The following is an 18,686-nucleotide window of genomic DNA, read 5'->3' as shown; positions in this document are numbered from 1 at the left end:
GCACTGCGGACTGTGACAGTGAGGCTGTGGAACTGAGGGACCTGCTGCGAAAATTAGAAGCAAAAGTAAATTGTCAGTGACAAAAGGGGAGGGGGGTCATTACCCTAGCAATAGCACTAAACATCAGTCACAAACGTTACCATTATGCAGCTGCTCCTAGGACTTTACACTGCCTTTTAGAAGAGAATTCGAAACCGTGCGAGTTTTTCATATATTTTCATGATTGTATTATTCAAACATACTGAAAGACTATCATTTTAGCCATACAAAAATGCATTGCCTTTATAGGTTGTCGGCAGGTTGAAAGCTATGAAAATTTGCCACAACATTGCTGTTTTTTTTTCTGCAACCTCAAACCCACTTTGCATGCATCCCGCATACCCACTATACTCTCGATAGCAGGCACCGCTAGCTGCCAACTCCTCCAAGTTGCAATTTGCTGCAAACTGTCGCATGCCCTTCAGGCCTCAATCTCGCAGTCTGTTTTTCCTCTCCTCCGTCGCACCTCTTGTTGCATCGGCATCTGATGGAGGTGGGGCGGTGGCGGAGCTCCGCCCCTTCGGAGGACAGGCCAGCCAGCGCGAGTGTAGTTTTACCATGTGACTGTACTTAATGGCTTGTAAGTATCTGTGAGCGAGAGAGTGGCATGGATTACCGCGGCACGAGTCCACTTGCTGACGGTGACGCTCGAGCACAGAGACAAAAAAAAAAAAATTGTTCGCCTGTCTAATGCAGTGAAGAGCGCCCGCTGCCAATTGACAATATACGCCTTTTTTTTTTTTTTTTTTTCTTCTTGAAAGCAACGCACGCAGCAAACCACATAAGTTGCATCGTTGTTGCGGAAACAACCACAGCTGTCATCACCACCTCCTTCTTTTTTTATTTTTTCTACAGGACAAATAAAGGCGCTGTCATAGAGTCGCGGGAGCAGTGAGGCTCTGCCCGAACTGGCTTGCCGGTGTTCAGTGCGTCTGCTTGAACATCGCGCCGCTCTGACCGTTGCACGATTTTCCTGCAGAAACAGATTGACCAATTTTGTTGCCAATGTATTTGCTATTTGATGCAATTTGACCCACTGTTACATTCGATTTAGTTGAACCCTGTGAAAATGTAAAAATAAATAATGAAACATTGTGACATTTTCAAACAGTGCTCACTAGTTGCAGCATGTTGCAAGTGTTATATCTGTTAAACTTGCTGTCTTATCGTACTGTCGACTAGCAGCTTGTGACAAAAGTCCATGCACAGTTACTCGGGCATTGATTGTTATTGAGGTTACCCACAGCAGCTGCGCAGCCGCAGATTACAAAATGCCAGTGCACACCGCACGGCATGCTATTGTGCCAATCCACATTCTGGTCGGCAGCTGGTTAACTGCGGGAGCAAAGGCAGCAAACTGGTGCTAATGCTACCAATGCTTTCAGTCACTTTGGTAAGAGACTTGGCTTGCACAGAAACTGCGTTTTTTGTTTTTTTAGGAACTGCCTTAATTCTTTGCAATTTATGTTTTTTAGAATCTAGAAACTGCATCCTTTTGAGCCACAGGGGCCAAAAAGAGAACTTGATGACAGAAAAAAAATCCTCAGTGCCAGCCCATGCCACCACATTGCAAATGGGACTGTTATGCTCTGTCTTGAGGTGTAGTTTTAGTTTTGCGCTTTCAGTTTGGACATGGGGCCTGATTCTGGCTTGTGCAGCGTGTCGATGTCGATACTGAACGCACAGTGGGCTGGGTGTTGAGGATGGCTTGGGAGACATTCTACATCTAGCACTTTGTCTTCAGGAATTGCGTGGGAATGAGGACGGGATGGCCCCTCTCGCATTGCAGTAGAAGCTCGTTAATTCGAAGTTCAGAGAACCGGAAAAACTATAATTATTGAATGACCCCGAAAAAATTGACAAGAACCTCTCATATCACAGTAAATTTAATCGTAGGGACTTGGCGACGGTCGCCTGCTCTAGGGGTGAGAATAGATTTACAGTGAATATTTTTGCATTTCCATCAATGTATCAAGTCAGCAGCCAGAAAGGCACGCAACTGGGCTTGGTTAGTTGGCTGATGTGCAGACGACAGCCACCGTCGCCATGGGGTTGATGTGAAGTTGTTAGAAGTGAAACTGAAAGTTCATCTATTCTTTCAGATGAGGCTGTCCGTTTTCTGTTACAGCTGCCTTTGCGCACGTGTCGGAGGTGCACAGTCCACTAGAATGTAGTTCAAATTTGGCAAGGCTACTTTGTCAATCGCTGACTGCCAGTCATACTTCGATCGAGCCTCCCTTCAAGAAGCCTGCTCAAATTAACCGGAGGGAAATCTGGTTTCCAGTGGCATGGCTGTTGGCTGGGACTGTGCTAACAGAATGAATTATTTCAATTTTTAAATTAACAAGGGTCGAATTAACAGTGTTTTCGCAGCTTTAGTTACAAATCTTTGGTGTCACACAGAGCAAAGGGGAGGCAGCCGCCACCACGGTCACGGCCCCTCTGCCTTCTGCTGATTTGTAATGCTTGCTAAGGGCATTCAGTGCGTGGCAGCTGTAACCTAGAATTCATGTAACATTCAGCAAGCTCCCTTGTCTTGTTAGAAGGAAGTCAGACAGTTATATTCCTTTTGCTTTTAACCTTTTTTTTATTAAATACAGCTATGTGATTTATTGTTTTACCCAAGTTACTGGTCTACAAACTACTAATACTGTGAGGTTCCTAAATTAGTGTGTAATGTGTATTTTATTGGTTTTTGTGACTATGTTACACGAAAACAATTTGTGTTTAAAATGTAAACTATCTGTATTCCTATTTGAAACTTTTTATAAATATTTGTTTGAGTTTGCAGTCTGTTTTTATCATCTGTGTTTGCAGCCAAGAATTTGGTATTGACACGCCCCTGGTTTTGATTGATATTTCACAGATAACCTTCAGTACGTCGTCGAGCCAATTTCTGAAGAGAGAGCCACACGTTGTCTACAGCGTATCGAGTTGCTGAGCAAGATAAGGGAAGAAATTCTGCCACATCCAGAACTTGATGAGAGGCTCAAATTGTGTCAACCCTCCATGGATCTTCCAGACTGGTGGATTTGTGGACGGCATGATAAGGATTTGCTAATTGGTGCAGCTAAGTAAGTTGCCTTATTTTCCAGTGACTTGTTTTTCCATACATTTAATTAAGTTGCCTTATTTTCCAGTGACTTGTTTTTCCATACATTTAATGTATCAACTTTTATTTTCAGTCAAGTTTGTTTGCCCAGCAAGGGCTATGAAATGGTCCTTTGGGAAACTAACTTAATGACCTTACTTTAGTCATCAAATCCAAGAATTCACCTTAATCGAGCTGGTCTTTTCAAGAGCTTGCTGTAATTGCAGTCACTATGCTTGGATGCAAGACCATGCTGTTCTATGTGGGCAATAGAACCAGACGGTGCTTTAGTCTGTGTTGATCTGACAGAAGCTGCAAAAAATGCTTCTAGATGGCATAGAAAGGCTGCCACTACTCCACTGATTCAGGGTCTTAGGTTTCTTGATAAGTATAGATAAGTAAAACTAACAAATATACATATATTTATATACAGTCGAACCCGGATAATTCTAAATTTGGTCATATCGAACTCACGGAATATCCCCTTGAAAATCCCATGTAAAAGTATAGGAAAGCTGAGTCTTATTCGCCGCGAGATCGACCTAGAGGTGGCGCCACCATCACTCCGGTAGTGTGGATCGGCAGCCGGCGGCGCTCGCAGAAACGCACGCTGCGTAGGTCTGCTTCCGAGTTTACAGCGGGTTTGTTGGCGATGAAAACGTGTCTTCTGCAGTATTTCTGCAATATTGCAGAAAAAAATCCAAGGATTTCGCCAATGCAGCAGAAGAAGAGCGGATTTTAGGAAAACAAAGCACGCAACCACCAGACTTCCAGATTTACTTTGCACGTTTCTTGCGCTGTACCGCGCTCACGCGCCTAATGCTTGGGCGTGCCTAATGACTTTGTTTTTCTTATCGACTTTTACACAGTTTACGCGTCTCATGCGAGTGAGACCGGCGAATTTAGTGTCAAGCCCACTCAGATACCTGCAGTACTTTAGATTGAATCGAGGAAGCCTGGTTCATTATATCGTACTTGACTCGAGGATTAAGCAGGTTAATATCACTGGCAGCACACTGCATGGCGAGTTGTTTAGACTGAGTGCACATCAACTCTGGCCCAGACAACCACGCACAAGTATTCCCCAAAAATGAGATCACGCCGACAGTATGCAGGAAACCTCGCCGCACAGGAAAGCTGATTGTTCACGTGCACAGCGCTGAGTGGATTGAATTTGCCGAGATGCTTTTTGCGGCCACTGTCACAGAATGTGATAGTGTATTACTGCATGCGCCACTAACTGTAAATGATTTCCTGAAACCGAGGAAAGTATAAGGGATTTCTGATGTGTGTGATGTTAATATATAATGGTAAATTAGTAGTGTAATTATTTTGGTTTGCAATGCAAATAAATTTCACTCTGTGAGAGAACTTTTACATACTTGACAGAATTTACAATAATCAGCGATTAATTTTCAGTAACGTTAAAGTGCAAGCTACGAATTGCTCGCTGCGAAGACATCGTTATAAACTGCGCATGGGCACTGTCATGCTCTGAAAAGCAATTTTACAGGCTGAAAATTTCTTTATCACTAATTATTTAGCAGTGACTAAATCTTATGCGAAGTAAAATATTAGGGTTGCTTCCAAAACAGATGGCGGATATAAAACTATTCCGAAAGAAATGGAGGTATCTTATCATGCGACTATAAAGATGTATTTATTCCCGAACTAAGCACTGATATTTAAGCCCGCATGAAGCTGTTTTACTCCCCTTGTCAGAAACGACGAGTTTGCTCGGAAGACAGCACTTGGACGAAAAGGGATTATAATGATTATAATAGGCTACCAGTAAAGTACATTAATCTAGGTGTATTATGTAATATTTAGGGTAACAATAAGGTGCAGGGAATATGTTTCTCAAACATTAGAGCATTTCTCTAAAGCAAAATGTGTTCACTAAAACGTTTACGGATGCACAGAAGCCTTCAACAACAAAAAAAGAAAAAAGAAATGCATATTGGCCCGGGTTAACGCATGAAAGCGGCATCAGCTATGACGGATGGTTGCAGAGGCTGGTTTTGGTGTCGTTTTTTTTTTTTTTTTCATTATTAACACCACATTTACCACGTGGAATTGTTTATTGTGCAGTCAAATCCCACAGCAGAGGAGCGCCTTTCGAAACGGTTGTGATTGAATCCCCCGTTCTCGAAATCAGCAGTCGAGCGCCCTTACCATTGAGACACCGCGACAGAGGTTTAAAAGCAAAAAAAAAAAAAAAGAAGAAAAAAGAAAAAAACTACTCACACAACTCTATCGTGAATACAGAAGGCATAGTAGGCATAAAGTGGTCTGTTCAAACTGCATTCTGCTATATGAAGCAGTCTGCGGTGGCATATGTTTCAGTAGCTACGGTATTCCAAACAGAAACGTGAATATGCGATTTCTGAGCGTTTGCATTAACTTTTATTGACTGCAGCGACCTGTTTTGCTTTGACACGGCGGTAACGACAGTACCACTTCGTTTGAGACATTGCATGTCAGAGGATCTCAAGCGCCGAACACCGCGATGGATGATGTCCTTATCCAAGCATGACATGCTCGATACGGACAAGTATTTTTTTTTTTTAATGAAGCCTACGGTTATAGACTGTTCATATTTATTTTGCAAGAGGCATATAGGTGCGCAAAAGCCCACAGGAACCGCGAAGCAAACAAAAACACTCCTGTACACGCCGCACACGCGCGTAAATCACTGCGGGCTGCAGCATGCGACGCGAAAACGCATCCACACTGAGTAGGTTTCGCCGCTGAGCCGCAAGGTGGCGACTCTGCTCGATCTCGAGGCCAATATCGAACTCAATTTCGCCGGTCGTTCGATATATTGAACTACGCACCACGCATTGCACGGTGCGCCTTCCCCAAAGACTATTGCATCATACTCTGCCGTTTACTGCATGACATTTTCAAACCACGCGCGGAAGGAATGAGAGGGCACAGTTCGGCGATGACTGCTCTAGGGCAGCGCCGCGCTCTTTCCCCAAGGGTGCGCGCATCTGCGGTGATTTAGCGGCGATCGCTGCCGTGCACCAGCTAGTGATGTTTGCAAGCCATGTGCGTGAAGGAACGCGAGGGAACCAATTAAGCCGTGGTGTTTGTGAGAGGGGAAAAACGCAATAGAGCGAAGCGCAAGGGTGTGCCCACTCTTCTGCCCAGCTTGGCCCAGCTTTATCTCTCCCTCTCCTCTCTCTTTCCCGGTCTTCGTTCGTAGCAGCACGCACTACGCATGCGCGGACAAGCCAGCTCAGCTCGTGGCAGATTCCTTCTCCAGTGTGTGCTGTGAACGCTCTGCGCGCTCCGGCTGACGCGTGATGCGCGTCTCGTGTTGTCGTGCTGAACGCGCGTAAGCTACGGCGGCTGCGGACGCTAAGAAACCGCAGTTTTTAGTTGTTTCTTTTTTTTTTTTTTTTTTTTTGCGGGAGTCGTTAATTCTTGCCGTCCTGCTGAACGTGCGGTGTAGCGTATGCTATGGCAGCTGCGGACGTTAAGGAGCAACGCTTTTTTTCTTTTTTTTTCTGAGAGTCGTCCATTCTTACATCTATGAATCAACGAAAGCATGCGGTCAGCTGCAATCATGACGCAGACTTTTAGCATTGTTCGCTTCAAACGGCATTTGCAGCTATCACGCTTTCCAATGATTTTGTGGCCCCAAGCGCGGCGTGATAAATCGAACCAGGCTTGTGCAATCAAGCCATCACGGGCACTCTGCCAAGTTCGCTCCCTGCCACTGCAGGATCTATCAAAAGTATAGTCAAAAGGTAAACACGTCGTGGCATTATCGCGTGCTGCCAATAAATGAGTTGTGGATGCGACGGTCGAAACGGAGAGACGCGCCACCGAACGGTTTTTTTCAAATTCTCGGGGGCAAAAGTTGGGGGTGAGTTCATTATGCGAGTGGGTTGATTATGCGACAAATACAGTATCATTTTTTGCGATCGCAAGTGGCGTTTCAAGCAGATTTTTGTACATCGAATTATCGATATATCGAACTATTTCGTGATCCCTTTCGAGCTCGATATTTCTGGATTCAACTGTATATGGTAAAAGATGTAGTTTTTTTTTATAGTTTTGTATCTTGGTGTGTTATTTTTGTGCCCACCCCTGCTTGGAGCGACTTCGCAGTATTAATAAATGAATAAATATGTATGCTTGTTGCAGAGCCATGCGGTCAATAGTGTATTATGTCTGGCCTGCTCTATTGTCTGCTGTTCTTCCCCTCTCTGGGTGTTGTTGCGTGTCCAGACCACAACGTGGCCCACTCCACCAGGCTAGGCCACTTCACCAGGCTAGGCCACTTCACAGACTGGTTCACAGTCTGGTCCATGGACTGGTCCACAGTCTTTCATTTTGTGGCTTTGATCTTAGTTCTCTATTTGCACTTGAAATTTTCCTGTGGGAATAATTTATCGTTCATATTTCTTTGTGTAGGTATGGTCTGAGCAGGATGGATTATCATCTGCTTAATGATGGAGATCTCTCATTCCGTGAAGTTGTTCGAGCACAGTCTGCAGCAAAGCCCCCAGTGGTTGTTGTAAGCCACCATGGACCTTCTTTTCCTGTTGTATCTGCTACAGGCAAGTTTTCATCTGGATATTACATCGTGCTTTTCTGTTTCTGAGTTAGTGTATTTAATTAACGATAATGCAGAAGGCAGTAACTTGCAGTGCCATTTATTATGAAGGAAAGGAAAGATGCTTACGTGTATTGCAGAATTATTATTATTATTATTATTATTATTATTATTATTATTATTATTATTATTATTATTATTATTAATATTTTTTTTTTTTAATTTATTTATTTATTTTTTTTTTTCAGCAGCGCTACTTAGATATGCATCTTTATTCCTAGCTATGTTGCAATCTTTAATGCTTGGTGGTAAACGATGCAGGTTAACACTTTGCAGTGGCTGAGCTATTGACACATGTCGATCATGTTCCACGCAGCCCGAAAAAATCCAGGGGCTTCTGTTCCTCTGGTTGGTATTACATCTGTAAAAATGCAGTGGGGCCCAGGAGCCTTCTACTTGCAGGAGCATGATATAGACAAGTGTATATGCTCACAGAGGTTACAAAACCCGATTGTTCTGCATACCGCTAGTGCACTTTGCAGCATCTTAAGTCTAGTGATCAATGACACCCAAGGTCTGGGTTTGACAGTATGCATGATTCAGTCACAGTTCAGGAGTAGCATATTTTGGTCTATATGTGGGTCATAAAGTAGCCTTGGACAAGTGGCAGGTAGCCCTGCGGTGGTGCCCGTTCTTGGCAGGGTGCATTGGGCTCCATACATGAAAAGAAAACTGTTAATTTGTACGTAGATCCGCTATGCAACAGAGAATTCGAATGGCGTGCTGTTTGGCTGGCTTCTTTGCGCTGACAGTCACTGCCCAAGTCAAGTGGCAGGCAGAGCGAGAGGGACTTATGATATGATCTTAAGGGCATGTACACTCCACGGAACCCAAAATGACATTGCTATGCAGATTTTCTGCAAGTCGGCCAGGTCGGTCCAGAGTGTGAAAGGCTGAGTGGAGCGCCACTTCAGTTTTGATCTTTGTTGGCACTGTCACATCCTTACAGTTTACTTAAGTTGCGCACGCACCGCGATACCATCCTGTGGGGGAAGCTACAAAATGAACGCCGGCGACAGGGTGTCCAGTCAGATTTATGTTAGAAATTATGGGACTGCAGAAGCTCTTCAAAAGGCATTCAAATTAACTGAGTTTGAATTGGCGTGTTTTTACTGTATAATAATGTATCATGGTTTGATATATCTGGGGTAGACTGTATTAGATGTGTTGCTGATTTGGTTTAAAATATGTACTATGCACACACCGTTAGACAGTAAGGTTTGTTGTACAATGTAATCCACTTATATCGATACCAGATATAACAATATCACTTATAACAATCAAATTCTCAAGAATTATTAGTTTTCCCATTTCTCATGTAAAAATAAACCATAAATAGCTATTGATTCGTTTTCATGCATGCAAGGACTGCCGCCAGCTTATGCGAGCACGAATTTCAGACTTTTTTAAGCATGTTAAGTTACTTTATGGTTTTTTTTTTGTATCCTGTAATAGTAGTCTCGGTGCTCTTTATGGTGATTCGCATTGTTCAACCCGATCACTGGCAAAGTAAGCAAGCCTATATGCATAGGAAAATATGTGGGTGTGTCCCCTTTTTCTTCCTTTTTTTTTTTTTTTTTTTTGCTGGTCCAGATGTAACGATAACCTGTTATGATTCGATTTTTCAGTTTTTCTCAATATCGTTATAAGTGGACTGCACTGTACTGGCAATTAATATCTTTATGGCATACAAGCTTCTTGCTAATTGTTTGCAGCGTTGAGGTAAGACCTGTAAAGAACATCTAGTTGGCGTAGTGTAGAGGTTGTACTGTGACGAATTTTATGGTGCCTACAAAATAAATTGTATGTGATGATATGCCAGTCCAATAGCTCTCTATCTTTGTTTTGTTTTTCAGTGGATACTGCTATGCCAGCCACTGCAAAGGCGACGGTTGACAGCAACCAAGAGATGCTTAGTGCAGAGACTGTGACTCAGGCAGCTGTAGCCCTGTCCAAAGACGAGAGCTCAGTTTTTTCCCAGGTATCTGAGGTAAAGGTCGACAGCTCATGTGAGCTGAAGGTCGACAGTTCTAGTGAGAATGAAAAGACTACCTCTGAATGTTTTGGTGAGGCTGTTAAGATGACACCTTGCGAGGACGATGTCTCGGAGAAAAACGATGGCAGTGCAGTACAACCATCAACTAAGGGGGAACCAGCCAAGTCTCCTGAAGCCTTCTCTGCAGATGAGAAAAGTGATGAGGATAAGCCCATCGAGAAGTCCTCAGAAGAGCCAGTACTGAAGGACAGTACAGAAGAGAACCTTGGCGAAGAGATGGAAGTTGATGGGCCCAAAAGTGAAGCGACTTCTGAAGCTGATGAGGATCCTGAAATTAAGACTGTAGAGCCAACACATGAGGATGGCAGTACAAAGAAGCAGCATATGGAACCACATGAGGTACCTTTAGTAGAACCAAAGAAAATTGAAGAAGATGCTGAGCTTCCTGTACAGAAAAATGATTCTGACAAAGGTGAGTCCCTTACTCGTGTTGGCCCACGGGAGAATGCATGTGAATGTTAGAAGAGGTGCATGGGTGCTTTGCTGAATATACTGGGGTGCACATTCATGTCTTATTTCACTGTTGTCTGACCATTGATTCATTACATGACTGTGCACTTGATGTGTGGTGTCACAGTATCACATGCTGAGTTGGCAGGCACTGCTAACTTGGGCTTTGGCATTAAGTTGGGAGGGTGACAGCTCTGTAGGGCTCTTCGATCCCGATCTAGACACGCTGCCCCTAGGCCGTGGAGGCATGTTCATATGTTGGTTGAAGGTTCATATCTGTGTTTCATAGTCTTTTATATAATGCAGTAGATTACAACTGTATTTTGGTATAAATGGGATAATTGGAACACAAATTAGTAATTAAGTCAGCAGCAAGTGCATGTATTTGAAGGATGCATTTGAAGGGGATCTGTCGGTCGTGGACTGAGTGAACTCTTGCGGCGGTAGTTCAGCCCGTACAAAGTCCTTCAAAGCATCAAACAAGTTGACTACAAAGTCATCCCTGATGACACGGCCATATTCCAGTGGCGCCAGGTGAAGCGTGCCCCTTTCCCACCAATTCTTTCACTAAAGTCGTTATAAGCCTGTTTCTTTGCTGCCATTTTGTAACGGCTGAGCTGGGTCTAATGTCTGCCTTCATTGCTAGGCAGTGTAAGGTCTGGTTATCAAAATCTTATCCTTTCTTTTTGCTTATTTTTTAGTTGTTGCTGAGCCTGTTGAAGTGGAAGAGGCAGAAGTGAGGCCATTAAATGTTGATGACAAAGAAGCCAAAGAAGAGGAGCCTCACTGTGAAAAGGATTTGTCGGGTATTGCTGAGATGACCCATCAAGAACAATCTGCCTTCTGTAACACCACCACTGTGACGCCAGCTTCTTCTCTTTCAATGACTTGTGCTCTGTTGGAGCTGCCCACACCTGGAGGGGTTCCCCCACCTCCTATGGAGGATGACAACTCCAAGACTGATGTTGAGAAGACTGATACTGAACAAGATCCTGCGGAGATGATACCGTGCGGTTCCAAAATGCCCCTTATTGGATTTCCACCTTTCCGTGTTCTCACTCCACAATTGACTGAAGAATCTCAGGTGAGCTTGCTATTATTCACTCTTGTAATAAACCAACTTGCTTAATGAACCCTTGCTCCCCCCCCCCCCCCCCCCCCCCCTCCAGACACACTTTTGTCGTTGAAAATGTGCTAAAAAAATCTATGAGCCTTTTTTAGAACACCCCACACTTTTGCCTGCAAGATGTTGCACATTGATAACACCATTGCATGTTTGTCTTTTGATGAGAACTCCGGCATGGGTGACGATCTTGGTGGATATGGCAGAGTGCCAAAACTCTACACACCCTTGAGTGGAGCACTGGCAGCAGTGTCTTGCTCAATGGCCTGCTGCCTGCCCGACTAAACCAGTGTGTGCTTGGATAGCCTGTTGTTCAGCATGTTCGCTTTATTTCAGCTCAATTCACTGGTGCCCTCCACAGTTAAGAAATCGTTGGATTGCCCTGTGATAACAGCAGGCACATTTTGAAATGAAAGATGCTTAAAACCAGTAACATGATCATGGCTGATCACATGGTTTTCCTTATGACCAACTTACGTTTGGGCAGGCGGGTGTGTGTGAAATTTAGATAGTCACAAAAAAAAAAAATCTGAGCTTTTTTTTATTTTGCATAATAAAGCCATCCCTCCCCCAAACTGATAGTCAGCTTTTCTTGAAAAGCTGGGCTTATTATGCGAATAAATGCAGTATTTCTATATTCAGAATAACTATGTTATCAGAAGAAAATGGAGTTCCTCTACAAATATGCTTCTTCACTGATACGTTTTACCAGTGAAGCTGTTGGTGCTTTTGCCCCGTCGCATTTTGCTTCACTGAAAAGTTAATCTGATGAAGTGTAACGGTGAAGCATGTAGTGCAGTGAAACTGTGGGTTCTTCTCTCAGTTGCACCATACTGGCAGCAGTATGTTGGTGCACACAAGGGATATATGCGTAAGAAAAATGTGACACTATCCCAAAATAAAAATAAAAAACAGTGGCTCAGCAAGCAGCATCCACAATGGCCCAGCTAGCTGATGCGCATGCCTGATTGCAAATGCTGGACGGCGGGAAGATAAAGAAAGTGAAACTGAAAAGATACGACTGTGCTATATTTCCGAAATGGGGAACTTACGATTGTTGTCGTGCCTGTCAGCGTGCACAGATTGTGTGGACTCCACAGTTCCTAGCAATTTAGGTTCGGGAAAGTGACCACTGGCTGAGCAGGTTGTACCTCAGCCTGATCACCCCATCTGGTTTGATTGGAGCAAGTCCGTCTATATCCGAATTAACGAGCGTTCAACATCTCCGACTTACATGAACGCTGGCTGGGACCACTCTCTTAGTTCGAATGATCTAATTTTCCAGATAAGCGTGGGTCGATTTAATGAGATTTTACTGTATGTACCTTTTGCAGGTTCGCCTATGTCTAAACAAGAATCTACAATATTTTATGGTATTAATTTTGGGATGTTTAAAAAAATACACAAAAAAATATTCATTTGGTTTTAAAGCATTTTTTAACTTTGTTATGATGAATTCGAGTTTATAAGTGTTGAATATTTCATTACACAGGAAACGAATTCACAACAGGATGATGTATTAAGTCAAGAGAGTTTCAACTTGGATGGAGAATGTGGAACAGAACCACCCGTGGTCCACTTCATGACGCACTCCACTCGCAACCCAGTTCGGTGGCCAAAGGTAATGCTATTGATCGCTTTCATTTGTAGTGTCTGATTGATTGTGCTTCTGGAAGCGTGTTCATAGCTTGCCGGTGCTTGATATTGTGGATTGGTTAAAGGGGCGTAATGCTGCTTTACTTCCTTATTTACAGCTGATTGTTAGAACTGTTGGAAATCATCATCATCAGCCTGACTATACCCACTGCAGGGCGAAGGCCTCTCCCATATTTCTCCACTTAACCCAGTTCTGTGCTAGCTGCATCCACTTGACTGTTGGAAATGATCTCACAATATTTATAACAATTTCAATGAGATTGCTGATAATTGCATTGTTTACAAAACAGTCAAAAGTCTCCCCTGAGTTACTAAGAGGAACTTAACACTAATCAACAATAAATTGAAAATTGGCATACTAATAAACTTGGATAAATCTGTATGCCACTTCCCAGAATAAAAATATAATGGAATATCCTTACTTGAATGCAGGTAGGCAAGTTAAAAAGCCTGACATGAGATTATCATGGACATGAAAAGATTTTGCCTCGTATTGTATAGGTTCAATACTGAAATATCCAAGAAAAGAGGATCTATAATTTTAATTTGGCATTGAAATTCACATAAAACACTCATAAGTGATGCCTTGCAGTTTAATGCTGCCATGATTGGTGCTGTCCACCACATAGCCGCATTTTAGGAAAATATCACTGATTTTCTTAATTGTTAAGTGTTCTTTTCTTTCAGGAGTGCTCATCATGCTTTATTAGATTATGCACTCTCTCCAGTGTGCTCTTCAGTGAAAAAATAATGTTTCCTTTACATTGCTGATGATGTGCTTTTAGCTTTTTTCGTTTGGTGGCACCTCATTGTTTTCACTTTCTAGAATGAACCTGTGACTACAGCCCACTAATGCTTGTATCTACAAATGAGCCCCGATTTCACACACTACCTCAACCCTATTGAGTGGAGACAATGCCCACTCCTCCATTCAAGAGTCGGCTGGGATTCATGAACACCTTCTGACAAGGTTTCCTTGAGAAATCTCCCTCCACTTGTGGAAGCATGGATGGCGTATGATGACTAGATACGACCCAGAAACTGCATGCCACTGCATTATATATAGTGAAACCTCGTTATAACGAACAGTTAAAAAATCGGAAAATAGTTCGCTCTATTCATAATTCGTAATATAAAATTTCGTAGAAAATACATGCCAGAGCAGCAAAATTCAATCAGAGAAGGCACAGCAACTCTGAGGGTGCCTACTTGGGTCATGTTCATTTATTTGCGTGCAAAGAACTGCATTATCGCGGCCTGCTTTTTTGTGTTGATCGCGTTCCGTATCACGCCCTGTTCCATAGCTTGCAAACACTCAACAAGGGCAAACCCACTGCTCTCAATAGCACTGCAGTGACGGCGCAGTAAATGCAATGCAGCAAGCGCTTCTTGTGAAGCCGGAATGTTCTCATCGTCTGCGGGATGTTCAGAAACTTCCACAGTGATTTCGGCGTCCGTCAGTACAGCCGTCATCGCCGCCTACAAAGACCTCTACAGTCATTGTTGCGGGCGTGTCGCGGAGCTCTGCTTCTGCTTCGTCGGGATCGTCCCCATTGTCATTTGATGCATGGGCCCCTGCTGGAACAAAACTTGCGTGCCGAAAGTAGTTGGCAATCGTTTCGCCTTTCAAGCTGTCCCATGCCGCTTTAATGCTCCCAGCAAGTCGATCAAGTCCTGCTTCACGAGAAGAGTGTCAATCAGTCTCCTCTTGTAAACTGCCTTGAAGGCCCTGATTTTATCTTGAGCTTGGTCTTTAACGTCAGTGCTGCTCTTTTTTTCACGTTCACCACCATCACAGCACTACGAACACCCGTGCACCACACTCAACACGACGACCGACGCAGCCTCCGCCGAACGACGGCCACACCGCTGCTAACACTAAAACCAAAAAACACGAAAGACGCTAAAACCAAAAAGGCAAAAGCAACATTCGATCGCGCCGCTGCTGAAGCGGCGCTGTTAGCGATTGTGAGATGCAAATGATTTCTCATGGCCTCCGAGATCACCTCGGAGGCCTTAGATTTCTTTGGTTGTCAACTCCCAATGCCGTCGTGGCATCTGTGGCACTGTCAGCGCCTGCGAGGTAGTCCTGAACGTTTGCTGCGCCGCACAACACACGTGTAGTGCAACAAAGCCTGCCTCCTGCGTCGCGAAGTTCGTAATATCCATTTTATGCCGAACAGTGTTCTCTGTGGGAAGTTAAAGATACACGTGTTTGACAAAAATATTTAGGAAGAGTTCGATATATTCAATAATTCGTCATATGCGTGTTCGTTATATCGAGGTTTGACTGTACTCCTTTCGCATGAGCAGATTCAGTGGCACTTTCAGCCAGTGACATTCACGTATGTCACATGACGATGTTAGTGACACTCACACAAGAATGCATGCGCTCCTTAGTGAGTTCAGTGAACTCGCTACACTTCTTCTGGCAGGCGAGTGTGTAGTCTCAACAGCAGGGCATCCACATATTATTTATACATTTTTGAGAATTTCACTGTTTTGAAATTTTTATCCTAATTTCATGAGTGTGTCTTTCAATAGGCACCAGATTTAAGCTGTCACCAGTTAAAAACAATGCGCGCATTTGAACACCTACTCTCACTCTCAGTGTTTGTGCTAAGGCGAAGCCTTTTGTCTGCGTCTGCTCTTCAGTGGCTTGCACATCACATATTTAAGGTTTAATCTCTAGTGCATCGATGAAGTAGCAGTTAATTGTAACTCAGTGTCTAGAAAGTAATCGAAAGTAGGTCTATGGAGCATGTCGCAGTGTCGCGAAAAAGGGGCAAATAATTAAGCATGACCGAAAAATAGGTTCAAATTTTCAGTCGGCAACTGTGCAGTGAAATCTCGTTACTACGAGCACCACATTAACGAATTTTTCATGAATCCCTGGCAGATTTCCTGAAACTATTTCAGAATTGCAAATTTCAAAATAGCGTATATTTCAGAATAAGGTACATATTTTATTTTTTCTTCTATATTCTAGGAACATCAGTATTGCGAATTTGGCTCCAATTAAAAGCACTGCAGCTTGTGACTTTTGCGTGAAACAGAAATCGCCGTTTCTGTGTGTATGGTCTGTGGGCTGTAGCTGTCATCATCAGCATATCTAGTACCAGCTCCTAGCACCACCACAAAGCTATGGTTTATTACGCAGTAGCCAGCAGGCCTAGCCGTTTTTCTTCTTGCGTTGTGTGTCGTTCATGGGTCGGTCGTTCGTGCCATGTGTGCTTGCGGGACGGTATTTTTTGTCGCGAAGTTTGTGTGAGATTAGCGGGGATTGTAGCCAGCGAAGTGCCACGAAGATAGGAACTAATAGGAATGCAGCTGCTTTCAGTGCAAGAAATCGACGCAGGGAAAAAGTTAATCGGCCTTTACAGACAGCTAGCATTGCCCCATCGACCGCCACAATCATTTTGAAAGGCTGAGACGAGATTTTCAAACTTCAGGGAGCCCTGAAAATGAGGTCATATCGAACTCTGATGTTTTTTTGCACATGAAGAAAGTCCGCACTTTCGTCGTTCAGTGCAATCACGCACCGGGTGAGGTGTTGCGCAAAGTGGAAGGTGTATGTGCTGTAGTGGTGTAATGTAGTGTGTGGTCGTGTTTGCTGTACGCGGCAGAAGAAAATAATTGATTTCTTCAAATAAATTAGCTTTGAAGTGAGTGCAACCTTTTTATTTGAGGTTTTGCTTGTCTACACATGTGTCTACTGACAAGGTACGTCATTTTCATGCTGATGTTTGACCACTGGCTTATTATTGCAGGTTTTTCATTTCAACGATATTTCAAAATAACGAATGGTTTTTTGCGGTCCTGCGGGATTTGTTATATCGAGATTTAACTGTATATGAATATATTAAGACACTCCCTGCAGCAGTGCTTTGTCTACTACAAAGCAGCAGGCTAGCAGCATGCTGCTTGGTGCTCACCATTTGGCTTGGCTTGTTTTGCCTGCTTTCTTTTGCCATCCTAATTTTAACATTTCATATTTGCGAATGTCTAACATGCTTAATACTTTGCAGTAGGGGCACACACTTTTTATCGGCTGCATTTTTTTATATTATTGACATACAAGCTTGATTACAGACTATCCTCTGCTTTACTTCATTCTTTCCCTGTAGCTCATAGTACTGTCACATAGTGGTGATGTGAAGCACTCCTGGAAGGAGACGGCCGGACTTGTGTTGAACACGAAAGGTTTTTCGGCAATGTTGAAGGTTCGAATACCAATTGCTCTCAGCCACACTGAAATCTGCAGTAACCACTACACAGATAATCACCGTGACAGAAAGTAGTCCGGTGTGAAGGCTTTTCTTTCTGCCTAATTAAAAAGCTAACTGTTAGACCAAATTATAAGTTCAAGAATTTTGCTGCTTCTGGCTTGTTTTGTGTAGTTCAATATCAAATACTGATTTCGTTTACGGTTCAGCAAACTGCAGCCACAGACCCTCGAAATCATTGAACACTCCTTGTTTTTTTTGAAAAACTGATTCCACGGCTCTTGAAACTCTATAAAACTTGATGTACTCCTTAAAGTGCTTGAAAACTTTTGTCTCTGAAAAATTGCAAAGGTTTAATGTGCTAAGCCTAGTGTAGCATGGAAAAGCACTAATTTGGCATAGTTTATCCTGGTAGATGACAGGTGTAGGTGACTTCACTGTCTTCTTGCTTGCTACTGTTCACGTTGCTTGGCATGGCATGTCTTAGCCTCTGACAGTTGCTGCGAAGTACCAAGCTTGCTATCCATTTTAAAGTACACTGAATTCACCCGGCTCATTATGCGAGTTTATATGGTTAAAGCACGTGATACTGCATACTGCTTGCAATGTTTAATGTTAACAAACACAAATTCAAATATCACTTCAATAAAGATGACATCGTAGAAACTGCCGACCAGTCGGTGGTCAGCCATGTCACCTGCCAGTTACTTCTGCAGTTCGATTTGCTGCTCGCGGGTTAGTCATGCAAGTTACATGTGAGCGTGGAAAGCATGGAAGGGGCATTGTTTTATTGCCCTTGTTTCCATGTGCGTCTGATTGCTAGCCTTGCAGTTGGGTTGTTGCGTGCCTTTGCTTTAAGATATCCTATGTGCTACCTCTTGTCATTTCCCAGCTGCATTAGTCTGAGAGAATTTTTCACTGCTGTTCCAGGACAAAGTACTTCAGATACGATTGGAGTACATCGTTCATGCTGTGGAAAAAAAGGAATGGCCTGTGCCTCGCCAAGGTTTCACCTTGTTGCCAGTCACTCCTACAGAGTGTCCTTCTTCACCTGTGGCCTCATCTGTGGCCTCTGGTTCTGAACAAACTCCACATGCCACTCCTGAACATATTGCGGCCCCTGTGGTAGTACGGGAGCAGCACCCTCAACCACCACCTCCCCCTCCCCCAGTTCTCCTTCCCGATTTGTCGGCAAGACTGTCCCCAGCAGTGGTGGCACCCAGTGTGGCAGCCACTGCAACTGGCATAGTTGCAGCAACCACTGTTTCAACAACTGTGGAAATGGCTCCAGTTGTGTCCGTGTCATCGGGCACTCACAGCCCTATCCCTCCAGCATCAGTATGTAGCAATTTCAAAGCAACTTTCATTTTAATGCTATATTTTGCTACATTGCATGAGCACAAACTCATGCTTTG

At 43.5% G+C, this 18,686-nt stretch overlaps 1 protein-coding gene across 5 annotated transcripts in view; it reads left to right on the top strand.

Moving 5' to 3' along the window:
- Window positions 1–18,686, top strand: part of kis (chromodomain helicase DNA binding protein kismet) — a 154,406-nt gene that overhangs the window by 100,994 nt on the left and 34,726 nt on the right. For all 5 annotated transcript variants that reach the window (XM_084590373.1, XM_084590377.1, XM_084590375.1 and 2 more), the window contains 6 exons: window positions 2,906–3,113; window positions 7,559–7,704; window positions 9,617–10,228; window positions 10,968–11,350; window positions 12,882–13,010; window positions 18,202–18,609. In XM_084590373.1, the coding sequence (XP_084446499.1) occupies window positions 2,906–3,113; window positions 7,559–7,704; window positions 9,617–10,228; window positions 10,968–11,350; window positions 12,882–13,010; window positions 18,202–18,609 (1,886 nt within the window). The remainder of the gene's footprint in view (window positions 1–2,905; window positions 3,114–7,558; window positions 7,705–9,616; window positions 10,229–10,967; window positions 11,351–12,881; window positions 13,011–18,201; window positions 18,610–18,686) is intronic.

Source organism: Amblyomma maculatum, chromosome 1 (assembly GCF_055883805.1).
Source record: "Amblyomma maculatum isolate TAMU_Amacu chromosome 1, ASM5588380v1, whole genome shotgun sequence".
Classification (NCBI taxonomy): Eukaryota; Metazoa; Arthropoda; class Arachnida; order Ixodida; family Ixodidae; genus Amblyomma; species Amblyomma maculatum.
This window is presented reverse-complemented; position numbering and strand designations above follow the sequence as displayed.